Consider the following 13,743-nt stretch of genomic DNA (forward strand, 5'->3'; position numbering starts at 1 on the left):
CTGAGGTTAAGGTTAAGAATAAGGTTAGGTTTAACTGTTTAGGCATAGTTTACTGAGGTTAAGGTTAAGAATAAGGTTAGGTTTAACCGTTTAGGCATAGTTTACTGAGGTTAAGAATAAGGTTAGGTTTAACTGTTCAGGTATAGTTTACTGAGGTTAAGAATAAGGTTAGGTTTAACTGTTCAGGTATAGTTTACTGAGGTTAAGGTTAAGGTTAGGTTTAACTGTTCAGGTATAGTTTACTGAGGTTAAGAATAAGGTTAGGTTTAACTGTTCAGGTATAGTTTACTGAGGTTAAGAATAAGGTTAGGTTTAACTGTTCAGGCATAGTTTACTGAGGTTAAGAATAAGGTTAGGTTTAACTGTTCAGGCATAGTTTACTGAGGTTAAGAATAAGGTTAGGTTTAACTGTTCAGGTATAGTTTACTGAGGTTAAGAATAAGGTTAGGTTTAACTGTTCAGGTATAGTTTACTGAGGTTAAGAATAAGGTTAGGTTTAACTGTTCAGGTATAGTTTACTGAGGTTAAGAATAAGGTTAGGTTTAACTGTTCAGGTATAGTTTACTGAGGTTAAGGTTAAGAATAAGGTTAGGTTTAACTGTTCAGGTATAGTTTACTGAGGTTAAGAATAAGGTTAGGTTTAACTGTTCAGGTATAGTTTACTGAGGTTAAGAATAAGGTTAGGTTTAACTGTTCAGGTATAGTTTACTGAGGTTAAGAATAAGGTTAGGTTTAACTGTTCAGGTATAGTTTACTGAGGTTAAGAATAAGGTTAGGTTTAACTGTTCAGGTATAGTTTACTGAGGTTAAGAATAAGGTTAGGTTTAACTGTTCAGGTATAGTTTACTGAGGTTAAGAATAAGGTTAGGTTTAACTGTTCAGGTATAGTTTACTGAGGTTAAGGTTAAGAATAAGGTTAGGTTTAACTGTTCAGGTATAGTTTACTGAGGTTAAGAATAAGGTTAGGTTTAACTGTTCAGGTATAGTTTACTGAGGTTAAGAATAAGGTTAGGTTTAACTGTTCAGGTATAGTTTACTGAGGTTAAGAATAAGGTTAGGTGGTTTAACTGTTCAGGTATAGTTTACTGAGGTTAAGAATAAGGTCAGGTTTAACTGTTCAGGTATAGTTTACTGAGGGTAAGAATAAGGTTAGGTTTAACTGTTCAGGTATAGTTTACTGAGGTTAAGAATAAGGTTAGGTTTAACTGTTCAGGTATAGTTTACTGAGGTTAAGAATAAGGTTAGGTTTAACTGTTCAGGTATAGTTTACTGAGGTTAAGGTTAAGGTCAGGTTTAACTGTTCAGGTATAGTTTACTGAGGTTAAGAATAAGGTTAGGTTTAACTGTTCAGGTATAGTTTACTGAGGTTAAGAATAAGGTTAGGTTTAACTGTTCAGGTATAGTTTACTGAGGTTAAGAATAAGGTTAGGTTTAACTGTTCAGGTATAGTTTACTGAGGTTACATTTAGGAATACCAGGCTGAGCAGTTTGGCCAGGCTGTACGCCCAGAGTTACTGTGTTTTGAGGCGAGCTTTCCAGTATTCAGTTCCTCCAATACAAGTAGCCTGTTCTTCTTGAGTAAATGTACTTAATCTCAGGGGCTACTTTAGTTAATGTAACCACTGATTCATGACTGTACGTTGACCAATGCAAACAGTTTGTTGTTTTTCTTCCAGCCGTGAGAGAAACGCTGGAATCCCGCGGTGTTCTGAGCCAGCTGAAGGCCCGCATCAGAGCCGAGGTGTTCAGCGCGCTGGACGACCAGAGCGAGACTCGCCCCGCGCTGTCCCACGAGAACCTGCTCGTCAACGAGCTCATCCGCGAGTACCTGGAGTTCAACAAGTACCGCTACACAGCCTCCGTGCTCACAGCGGGTGAGTCTAGATCAGGGGTGGACAACTTTGACGATGGAGAGGGCCACTATATTTCCACACTCACTCCAGAGGGCCACTATATTTCCACACTCACTCCAGAGGGCCACTATATTTCCACACTCACTCCAGAGGGCCACTATATTTCCACACTCACTCCAGAGGGCCACTATATTTCCACACTCACTCCAGAGGGCCACTATATTTCCACACCCACTCCAGAGGGCCACTATAGTTCCACACTCACTCCAGAGGGCCACTATATTTCCACACCCACTCCAGAGGGCCACTATATTTCCACACTCACTCCAGAGGGCCACTATAGTTCCACACTCACTCCAGAGGGCCACTATTTTTCCACACTCAATCCAGAGGGCCACTATAGTTCCACACTCACTCCAGAGGGCCACTATAGTTCCACACTCACTCCAGAGGGCCACTATAGTTCCACACTTACTCCAGAGGGCCACTATAGTTCCACACTCACTCCAGAGGGGCACTTTATTTCCACACTCACTCCAGAGGGCCACTATAGTTCCACACTCACTCCAGAGGGCCACTATAGTTCCACACTCACTCCAGAGGGCCACTATAGTTCCACACTCACTCCAGAGGGCCACTATAGTTCCACACTCACTCCAGAGGGCCACTATAGTTCCACACTCACTCCAGAGGGGCCACTATAGTTCCACACTCACTCCAGAGGGCCACTATTTTTCCACACTCACCCCAGAGGGCCACTATAGTTCCACAGTCACTCCAGAGGGCCACTATAGTTCCACACTCACTCCAGAGGGGCCACTATAGTTCCACACTCACTCCAGAGGGGCACTATATTTCCACACTCACTCCAGAGGGCCACTATAGTTCCACACTCACTCCAGAGGGCCACTATAGTTCCACACTCACTCCAGAAGGCCACTATAGTTCCACACTCACTCCAGAGGGCCACTATATATTTCCACACTCACTCCAGAGGGCCACTATATAGTTCCACACTCACTCCAGAGGGCCACTATAGTTCCACACTCACTCCAGAGGGCCACTATAGTTCCACACTCACTCCAGAGGGCCACTATATTTCCACACTCACTCCAGAAGGCCACTATAGTTCCACACTCACTCCAGAGGGCCAATATATTTCCACACTCACTCCAGAGGGCCACTATAGTTCCACACTCACTCCAGAGGGCCACTATAGTTCCACACTCACTCCAGAGGGCCACTATATATTTCCACACTCACTCCAGAGGGCCACTATAGTTCCACACTCACTCCAGAGGGCCACTATATATTTCCACACTCACTCTAGAGGGCCACTATAGTTCCACACTCACTCCAGAGGGCCACTATATATTTCCACACTCACTCCAGAGGGCCACTGTAGTTCCACACTCACTCCAGAGGGCCACTATATATTTCCACACTCACTTCAGAGGGCCACTATATTTCCACACTCACTCCAGAGGGGCCACATTGCATATTTCTGTCATAGCAAAAATAGCCGATCTACAAGCTCAACTGCGACGCGTTTTGAACTTGTAGATCGGCTATTTTTGCTCTATTTGAATTGATATCATGAATTCTTTTTTGCTTTTTTGAATTGGAATCCTGAAAAGTAACCTTTTAAAAAAAAATTCAAATACTTTATGAACTGAATTGGACGTATAAAAAAAAGAAAAGACAATGACATTTTAATCCTAGTCATTAAACTACATATAATTAACTACTGAGGTAATTAAAGCAGGTCATATTTTGCATGTTTGGAAAATCAGTATTCTTATAATAACCTGGGGGCCACATTAAGTGGTGGTGGGGGCCGCCCGCCAGTTGCCCATGTATGGTCTAGTTAGTAGAACTGAATGACCACAACAAGTACCGCTACGAGCGACGGTGGCTCAGGAGGTAGAGCAGGTCGTCCAATGATCCATGGGTCGGCGGTTCGAATCCCGGCTCCTCCTCCTGTCCACATGTCGAAGTGTCCTTGGGCAAGACACTGAACCCTACATTGCTCCCGATGTGCTGGTTGGTACCTTGCATGGCTTCCGCCGCAATTGGTGTATGAATGTGTGTGAATGGGTGAATGTAATGCACAATCTATGTAAAGCGCCTTGGATAAAGGCGCTATATAAATGCACGATTTACCATTTACCGCTACACAGCCGTAGTCCGTACTAGGTGAGTCAATTTAGGAAGAAATATCCCTTACCCCAAAAAAATTTATACAAAAGGTTTTTCAATGGATTCTGGTAGTATTGGGCATGCTAAATAACATACTAAAAGTCTACCAAAATCTACTCTCCAGAAAGCCGTCATTTTCAAGATTGCGTCCCAGACAGAGTTTAAAATGGGAAAACATTTTCAAAGTATTTTTCAACTTATTCTAGTACCTCTGGACATGCTTAAGAACATACTACACATTTAGGAGAATATACCTTTGGGAAAGGTGTCATTTCCAAGATGACGTTAAAAATGGCAGGCTTATAAAGCTTATAAACGGCTATACTGTATATCTCAATTGAAAAGAAATATACAAAAGATTTTTCACTTGATTCTTGTACCTGTAGACATGCTTATGAACATACAAAAGATTTAGGAAAATACACCTTCCGGAAGGCTTCATTTTCAAGATGCCGTTCAAAATGGAAGCCGGCACCGCTATACTGTATATCTCAATAGAAAAAATTTATACAAAAGATTTTTCACTTGATTCTGGTACCTGTGGACATGTTTATGAACATAACAAAAATCTAGGGAAATATACCTTTGGGAAAGGCTTAATTTTCAAGATGGTGTCCAAAACGGCGTCCGGGAGCTTAAAATTGCTATATCTCAATCCATCTTGAAAATGAAGCCTTTCCTGAAGGTAGATTTTGGTAGACTTTCAGTATGTTATTTAGCATGGCCAATACTACCAGAATTAAGTGAAAAATAGTGTTAAGTTGCGAGCTTGTAGATCAGCTATTATTAAAATATATATTTTCATTGATCATAAATTAATCGATGAAAAGTTTAAAATAATTGTGCCACTTGTTGATCGGCAGACTTTAACCCATTCTGGGCGGGAACCCCTGTTGGTGTTGTAAGCATTATGTTATACTTTAGCTATTGAAAAATAGCAGACCTACAAGCTCGTAGCGTGGCACTCGGTGCCGCGCTATGAGCTTGTAGGTCTGCTATTTTTGAAAAATCGTGAAAATGTGGTGCAAGAATGAATATATATTCTTTCAGAGCGAACATTTTTAACTCAAATGTTTGCTTCTGGGGGGGGGGGGGGGGGGGGGTCCCTGGAATTACATATTTTCAGATTAAATTGTTGAGCACCACTGACATAGAAACATGAGCTTTTTTAGAAAACTGTCAGGATTTAGAAGATATTTCGAAGAATCGTCCTCAGGTCTAAATGGGTTTTTAACTCGGCCCGGGTTTGTTCTTGCAGAATCCGGCCAGCCTGAACTTCCTCTGGACAGACAGTTCTTGGCGAATGAACTGAAAGTAGTGGAGGACGCAGGCTCCAAATCTGTGTAAGTTCATCAGGATTTGAAAAAATAGTCAATATTATTGTTACTACTTCAATGAAATACATTGGGCTCTGTATGTCAGCTGATACAGGGTTCTTTTTGCAGGCCCCTCCTGTATGGCTTGGTGTCTCACTTCCTGAGCAGCAGGGGTGACAGCGGAGGGAAGGTGTTCCTGCGAGGTCACCCTGTCCCAGGGGGTCACCCTGTCCCAGGGGGTCTGAAGGAGCCGTGCAACCCTCTGCCTGGACCTGATGTCTAAACGTTGACCACTCCAACCCTCTGTCTGGACCTGATGTCATAGCGCGCCACCGAGTGGCGCGCTATGAGCTTTTTTTTTAGAATCTGATCTCAGGTCAAAATGGGTTAAGGGGGGTCTGTGGCCTAATGAATACCAAACAGGGGATCCTTGAAATGAAAAGGTTTGAGAGATACTGATGTACAGTACAGTACAGTACAGTACAGTACAGTACAGTACAGTACAGTACAGTACAGTACAGTACAGTACAGTACAGTACAGTACAGTCCAACAAGGTGCCTCGACATTTCCCAATGGTAACCATATTAGTCTATGTTGCCCCGAAATGTTTCCCGTGGTCATATTTTGCATGTAGCATTCAGGCATTCATTAGAACAGGGGTTCTCAACGTTTCATTAGAACAGGGGTTCTCAACGTTTCATTAGAACAGGGGTTCTCAACGTTTCATTAGAACAGGGGTTCTCAACGTTTCATTAGAACAGGGGTTCTCAACGTTTCATTAGAACAGGGGTTCTCAACGTTTCATTGGAACAGGGGTTCTCAACGTTTCATTAGAACAGGGGTTCTCAACGTTTCATTAGAACAGGTTCTCAACGTTTCATTAGAACAGGGGTTCTCAACGTTTCATTAGAACAGGGGTTCTCAACAGGGGTTCTCAACGTTTCATTAGAACAGGGGTTCTCAACGTTTCATTAGAACAGGGGTTCTCAACGTTTCATTAGAACAGGGGTTCTCAACGTTTCATTAGAACAGGGGTTCTCAACATTTCATTGGAACAGGGGTTCTCAACGTTTCATTGGAACAGGGGTTCTCAACGTTTCATTGGAACAGGGGTTCTCAACGTTTCATTGGAACAGGGGTTCTCAACGTTTCATTGGAACAGGGGTTCTCAACGTTTCATTGGAACAGGGGTTCTCAACGTTTCATTGGAACAGGGGTTCTCAACGTTTCATTGGAACAGGGGTTCTCAACGTTTCATTGGAACAGGGGTTCTCAACGTTTCATTGGAACAGGGGTTCTCAACGTTTCATTGGAACAGGGGTTCTCAACGTTTCATTGGAACAGGGGTTCTCAACGTTTCATTGGAACAGGGGTTCTCAACGTTTCATTGGAACAGGGGTTCTCAACGTTTCATTGGAACAGGGGTTCTCAACGTTTCATTGGAACAGGGGTTCTCAACGTTTCATTGGAACAGGGGTTCTCAACGTTTCATTAGAACAGGGGTTCTCAACGTCTTTTCGGGACCCCCAGAAATGCTTTGGCCGTGTCCCGTGACCCCATCATTAACCCATTTAGGCTCAACGTCGAAATAAAAAAAAAAAAGTATTCTGAAAGAATATATATTCAAAGATTTGTGCCGCATTTTCACGATTTTTCAAAAATAGCAGACCTACAAGCTCGTAGCGCGCCACTCGGTGGCGCGCTATGAGCTTGTAGGTCTGCTATTTTTCAATAGCTAAAGTACAACATAATGCTTAGTTAAAACACCAAAAGGGGTTCCTGCCCAGAATGGGTTAAGGAAAGTGTATGCATATACTATGTGTACTATGTAAACTCTTCATTTTTATTTTCCAGCCATTCAGTTAAAAAAAAAAAAAATGATTTGGCGACGTCGCGATCCACGGGTTGAGAACCCCTGCATTAGAATATGGAACAATAATTCTGCTACAATGAATATGAATGAAGTCTTTGAACTGCTATTGTTGAGCTGTTGCCAAATGTTCCCTGAGAGCCAATTCATACCTATCTTATGTGATTCATGGCGTTTGTGTGAAACGTGAAAGTCAAATGGGGATGTTTTGTGTGTTTTAGACCTAATTGTGAATTTCTTCTGCTCCCAGTGTCCCCAAACATGTTTGTAAGTATTTGCTCTTCATGTGTCAAAATATCTTTCTTTAATTTGGTATGTTGTATTTGTAATACATATTTTTATATTGCTGAATCATTTTAATGTTGCTGTTCCTCTCTGCACCACATGATGGCAACCTCACCAAAGAGGTTGTTACAGACTTGAATTGAATGCGAATTGAATTGAATGCGTTCTGACACAGCTGTAGCATACGTACATTTATCATGGCAATTACATATTTACTGGTGAATCTCCCATTATAGATAATGTCTAACCTTACTTATAAGGCTTCTAATATTCTATACATCTTATGGTTTAGTCTGTGGAAGATTCCTTTGGTTCAGTGGTTTGCAGAGTGGGGGAACCCACAAAATATTGAGACATGTGGAGACAAAATTTACGTCATGAGGCACATTGAACTGAATTGACCTGGATTTATGTGATTGGTTAGCCGATTTGCTCGTCTACATATGACCAAAAATTACTGTCCAAATCTGTGTCCTATAATGTAGCCTATGTACCAGTCCATGAGTCCAAACAACTGCAGCAAATCAGTATTGTAATGTAACCTGAAAGAAAATATTTTACTTTTCAATCTTGTAGTTTCTCTTATAGTCCACTAGGGGGAGGGCTCCCCTACACTACAACTATGAAGCTACACTGCAGTGTACTGCAACCACACATTCCCTACAGCACGTGGTTCCTTGATAGAGTTCCAGGGGGTCCCCATGGCTTAATGATAGTTAGGAACCAAATGGACCCTTATGGGTCTGTAACTCTGAGAGTGTACAAATGGAACCAAATGAGGACCCGCTAGGGTGCATTTGGCTCCATTTGTACACTTTCAGAGTTAAATCAATCAATTTTTACAATATAAATTGAGGTCCCAGAGATAGAAATGCAATTAAATGGGGGTCCGTATAGCCTAATTCAGGTCAAACCAACTGTAGGTTACTGCAGCTACAAAGTAAATAAAGTAAATGAAATAAAGTAAAATAAAGCGGTGTAAAGCGGTCAACAAAAAGTACGGCGTCCCACACACCCCCTCTGTCTCAGTAGGTGCGGTTCCATTAAGCCTTTGCGAAAAAAGGAAGCGTATGTTCATTAAGTCGAAAAAAGAAAAGCGAATTGTCGGTGTTTCCATTAAACTGATAAAATGCGCGTATGAAATAAGTTCATTAAATATGCAGTAGTTGGCACTGTTTTGCCAGTAAAGTGAGGCTCATGTAAAGTAGTCCTAATCCATGTTCACACCATTGATTTAGGGATTTGATGCGCTTGTGCGTGCTCTCAGTTTAACGGACGGGACCCCATATACTGCGCTGTAATCTGATACCTGGTCAGCGGCTGACCGACCATCAGCAAGTCTACAGCAAGCCAGCGGGCATCTGCTGCTTTCACAGTATTGACGACACCTATACAGTCAAAGAACGTACAAAGAACGATTTGTTGTGTAATGCTTAATATATTCGGGGCACATGTAGCCTTAGCCCTGAAACATGACTGCCATGACAATCATCATGACAGTCATGACGCAACTGCAGCCTGTTTTACGCGATCGCTACATTTACAAACGTGTATATAAACATTCCGTTTTCAAATATAAAGTACTCACAATTTGTCCCACGGGTGTTAGAGATTTGTTGGTACAGCGATTAGCATTGCTGCATCCCGCGTTGTTTAATAAAAAGCATTTTTATCCGAGCTCCCCGGCTACTTTTCTCAAACGGGGTTCGTTTGGGAAATACAAAGTTGCACACCGGGAGCGCACTCGCCTATTAGTCTGTATTGGCAGTGCTGTCAGCGTGCCTATATCGAACACACCCAGTGTTTCAGACTGCCACACTCCTCCCGACCGATAGGGGCGCTTAGTTGAAAGCCAATGGCAAAAACAAACAGCTCGGATAAAAATGCTTTTTATTAAACAACGCGGGATGCAGCAATGCTAATCGCTGTACCAACAAATCTCTAACACCCGTGGGACAAATTGTGAGTACTTTATATTTGAAAACGGAATGTTTATATACACGTTTGGACTGTAAATGTAGCGATCGCGTAAAACCGGCTGCAGTTGCGTCATGACTGTCATGATGATTATCATGGCAGTCATGTTTCAGGGCTAATGTAGCCTATATGTCGCGGGACTCGATTGGAGCATACTGGTCGTTTATACTGTAAATTGATTGATTGCAGCTGCAAACAGTTGTAAATAACTTAGCCTACACGTTTAGGTTGCTTATCTTATGCAATGAATATATAAGAATAGATGAAGCATATGCATGGATCGAAATCGAATAGCCTGCAGGGACCCAGGCAGCTAGGTTATATAAAAGTTTAGTCTACTACACCACGTGTGTGTGTGTGTGTGTGTGTGTGTGTGTGTGTGTGTGTGTGTGTGTGTGTGTGTGTGTGTGTCTTGCATCAATACAGTAGGCCTAGCGATCCAGATATCAAAATGATCGGAGCGCCCCGATCAACTCGGGAGGATTCAGACTTCATATGGGGTCGGGTTGGGGATCTTTGAACACACTACACAATTATTAATCGGACGGGTCGGGTAGTAGTAAATTGGGACCTTATATGTATCCACAACATCACTCCCTCTCCCTCTAGCCACCCTCCCATGCACCGTTCACACCACTGCCGTCTGCCTCGGTCCCCCCCCCCCCTGTGTGTCAAACAGGTGAACAGGCCTCTCTCTCTCACTGTGTGTCAAACAGGTGAACAGGCCTCTCTCTCTCACTGTGTGTCAAACAATTGAACAGGCCTCTCTCTCACTGTGTGTCAAACAGGTGAACAGGCCTCTCTCTCTCACTGTGTGTCAAACAGGTGAACAGGCCTCTCTCTCTCACTGTGTGTCAAACAGGTGAACAGGCCTCTCTCTCTCACTGTGTGTCAAACAGGTGAACAGGCCTCTCTCTCTCACTGTGTGTCAAACAGGTGAACAGGCCTCTCTCTCTCACTGTGTGTCAAACAGGTGAACAGGCCTCTCTCTTAAGGCTCATACATAGTCTGGATTTTCGGTGGTGGGGTGACCACCGAACTACAACATGACGTCACAAGCCGCGGTGAAGAGCAAACCACCACCACCGCCACCGCTCCAGCCCTTCTTTCTGTTTTTACTCACCACCGCTCAACGTTATTTCAGCTTCGGTGGTCAGCTCACCACCAGAGCGGTAGTCACCTCACCACCGAAAATCCAGACTATGAATAGGCCTTCACTGTGTGTCAAACAGGTGAACAGGCCTCTCTCTCAACAGGTGAACAGGCCTCTCTCTCAACAGGTGAACAGGCCTCTCTCTCAACAGGTGAACAGGACTCTCTCTCAACAGGTGAACAGGACTCTCTCTCAACAGGTGAACAGGACTCTCTCTCAACAGGTGAACAGGACTCTCTCTCAACAGGTGAACAGGCCTCTCTCTCAACAGGTGAACAGGACTCTCTCTCAACAGGTGAACAGGCCTCTCTCTCAACAGGTGAACAGGTATCCAGAATACATGATTGCAGTACATAAAACAAGAACAAAACAACAAAACATGATTAGAATACTTGGTTATCTATTCTACAGTACATGATTAGAGAAAAGAAGAGATGATACAAAGAAATATAATTAAGTGATCTGGTCAATTAAACTTACTAGTCCTTACCCGTTCTGATATATTTCAACTTGTATAATATATTTGTGTGTTTTTGTAATGAATAAAAACAGCAGTATAACATGAAAGTATTCTTACAAATGCATGGTAGGGAAACGTTTTCATGGAAAGGACCGCAACATTTACACTTTAGCCCACAGACCCCTATTTGAAAAGTATCAAGGACCCCCAGTTTGACATGCACCACAGAAAGTATGGACAGTCGCACAGGTACTCCCAGATATATTTGGTAAGTCGCACAGATCCAATTGCAGGTGCATTTGCGTCCAAAATGGTGTCAATGTTGAGCTTTGGCTTGAGAGAACTTGCAACCTGTGATGTTGTGAGCTTGTAGATTAGCCGTTTTCGCCGGAGCGTGCGCTGTAGCCACTTCACGCTGAGTGTGTGTGTGTGTGTGTGTGTGTGTGTTGGGGGGGTGGGAGAGGGAAGACAGTTGTATCTTGTGTTGTGTTTAGCCGCACGAACTGAAGACGGCTGCATCCCCACTCAAAATGTGCACTTGGCCAGGCGTACACACACGCACGCACGCTACACAGAAAATGTGCGCTTGTCCACGTGTGCACACACGCACAGTACACACGCGCTGACACACACGCGCGCGTGAGTGCACAGCGAAGCGAAAGTAGTTTGTACACACAGTACACACACACACGCGTGCGCGCACAGCGAAAGTAGTTTGGAAAGTTTACGTGGGCTGTTGATGTGGAAGTGGTGGAAGTCAACATGTGGAAGTGGTGGAAGTCAACATGTGGAAGTGGTGGAAGTCAACATGTGGAAGTGGTGGAAGTCAACATGTGGAAGTGGTGGAAGTCAACATGTGGAAGTGGTGGAAGTCAACATGTGGAAGTGGTGGAAGTCAACATGTGGAAGTGGTGGAAGTCAACATGTGGAAGTGGTGGAAGTCAACATGTGGAAGTCAACATGTGGAAGCAGCAGTGGGTCAGCGTGATGCAGCAACATACGATAAGCAAGGGGCCCCAGCGTGTGTGTGTGTGTGTGTGTGTGTGTGTGTTTGTGCGCAGATAGGCAGTCTGAGCGGTGGGCCAGGGCTTCGTTAAGACCTCCATATTATTATGGTCAATGCCTGTGTGAAAAGTGGGAGTGATTTCAGGCAGTGAGGAGCTTAGATATTGCCCCCCCCCCCCTTGTGGCCGCAGGGACTACTGCGCCCTGAGCGCATTTTTAATTCACTAATAAATTCATTATTAATCTATAATTTGTTAAATTGGAAAAAGGGCTTTGTTAAGACCTCCATATTATTATGGTCAATTATGTGTGAAAAGTGGGAGTGATTTGGTGCAGGCAGTGTGGAGCTATGTGAACGGAATTCATTTGAATGAGTAGTGCCCATGACCCGGGAACGGAATTCATTTGAATGAGTAGTGCCCATGACGCGGGAACGGAATTCATTTGAATGAGTAGTGCCCATGACGCGGGAACGGAATTCATTTGAATGAGTAGTGCCCATGACGCGGGAACGGAATTCATTTGAATGAGTAGTGCCCATGACGCGGGAACGGAATTCATTTGAATGAGTAGTGCCCATGACGCGGGAACGGAATTCATTTGAATGAGTAGTGCCCATGACGCGGGAACGGAATTCATTTGAATGAGTAGTGCCCATGACGCGGGAACGGAATTCATTTGAATGAGTAGTGCCCATGACGCGGGAACGGAATTCATTTGAATGAGTAGTGCCCATGACGCGGGAACGGAATTCATTTAATGAGTAGTGCCCATGACGCGGGAACGGAATGAGTAGTGCCCATGACGCGGGAACGGAATGAGTAGTGCCCATGACGCGGGAACGGAATTCATTTTATTGGCACTTTTTCTGGGGTCCCAACACGGCCTATTACTGTGTTATTGCTGATCCATTTCCGGTAGTCGTTGCTTAAAGTCCCTATTAGTTAGTAGCAGTACTTATTATTTAGTAGCAGTACTTATTATTTAGTAGCAGTACAGTACTTATTATTTAGTAGCAGTACTTATTATTTAGCAGCAGTACTTATTATTTAGTAGCAGTACTTAATATTTAGTAGCAGTACAGTACTTATTATTTAGTAGCAGTACTTATTATTTAGCAGCAGTACTTATTATTTAGTAGCAGTACTTATTATTTAGTAGCAGTACTTATTTAGTAGCAGTACTTATTATTTAGTAGCAGTACTTATTATTCAGTACTTATTATTTAGTAGCAGTACTTATTATTTAGTAGCAGTACTTATTATTTAGTAGCAGTACTTATTATTCAGTACTTATTATTTAGTAGCAGTACTTATTATTTAGTAGCAGTACTTATTATTTAGTAGCAGTACTTGCGCGCTCTGCTTGTGCACAAGTATGGCCTACTTGTGTGCAAGGCGCAACTTGGCACCTCGACAGAGTGCAATTCCAGTTACTTGCGCTAAATTGCGCAAGCAGAGCACGCAAGTATACACTGACACCACGGCGCGTAAACAGCGCCTCAAACTGTGACTCGCTTAGATTAAGATTAGGTTACACATTTTAACATTACCTTTTACCAGTGGCGTATCCAGGAATTACGTTTTGGCCAGGCAAGATATGTTAATTGTCGTCTCCCCGCGCA

General features: G+C 43.2%; 1 protein-coding gene across 1 annotated transcript; it reads left to right on the forward strand.

Moving 5' to 3' along the window:
* Positions 1 to 1,676: 1,676 nt before the first annotated feature.
* LOC306919038 (centrosomal protein 20-like) lies at positions 1,677 to 6,380 on the forward strand (the record flags this gene model as incomplete). Its single annotated transcript, XM_079531885.1, has 3 exons — positions 1,677 to 1,874; positions 5,311 to 5,395; positions 5,498 to 6,380. Coding segments are annotated over 3 exons (437 nt in total), but the record flags the coding sequence as incomplete, so codon positions are not given.
* Between the last annotated feature and the right edge of the window lie 7,363 nt (positions 6,381 to 13,743).

This window comes from Electrona antarctica (genome assembly GCF_951216825.1).
Source record: "Electrona antarctica genome assembly, contig: scaffold_413, whole genome shotgun sequence".
In the NCBI taxonomy this organism is placed as follows: Eukaryota; Metazoa; Chordata; class Actinopteri; order Myctophiformes; family Myctophidae; genus Electrona; species Electrona antarctica.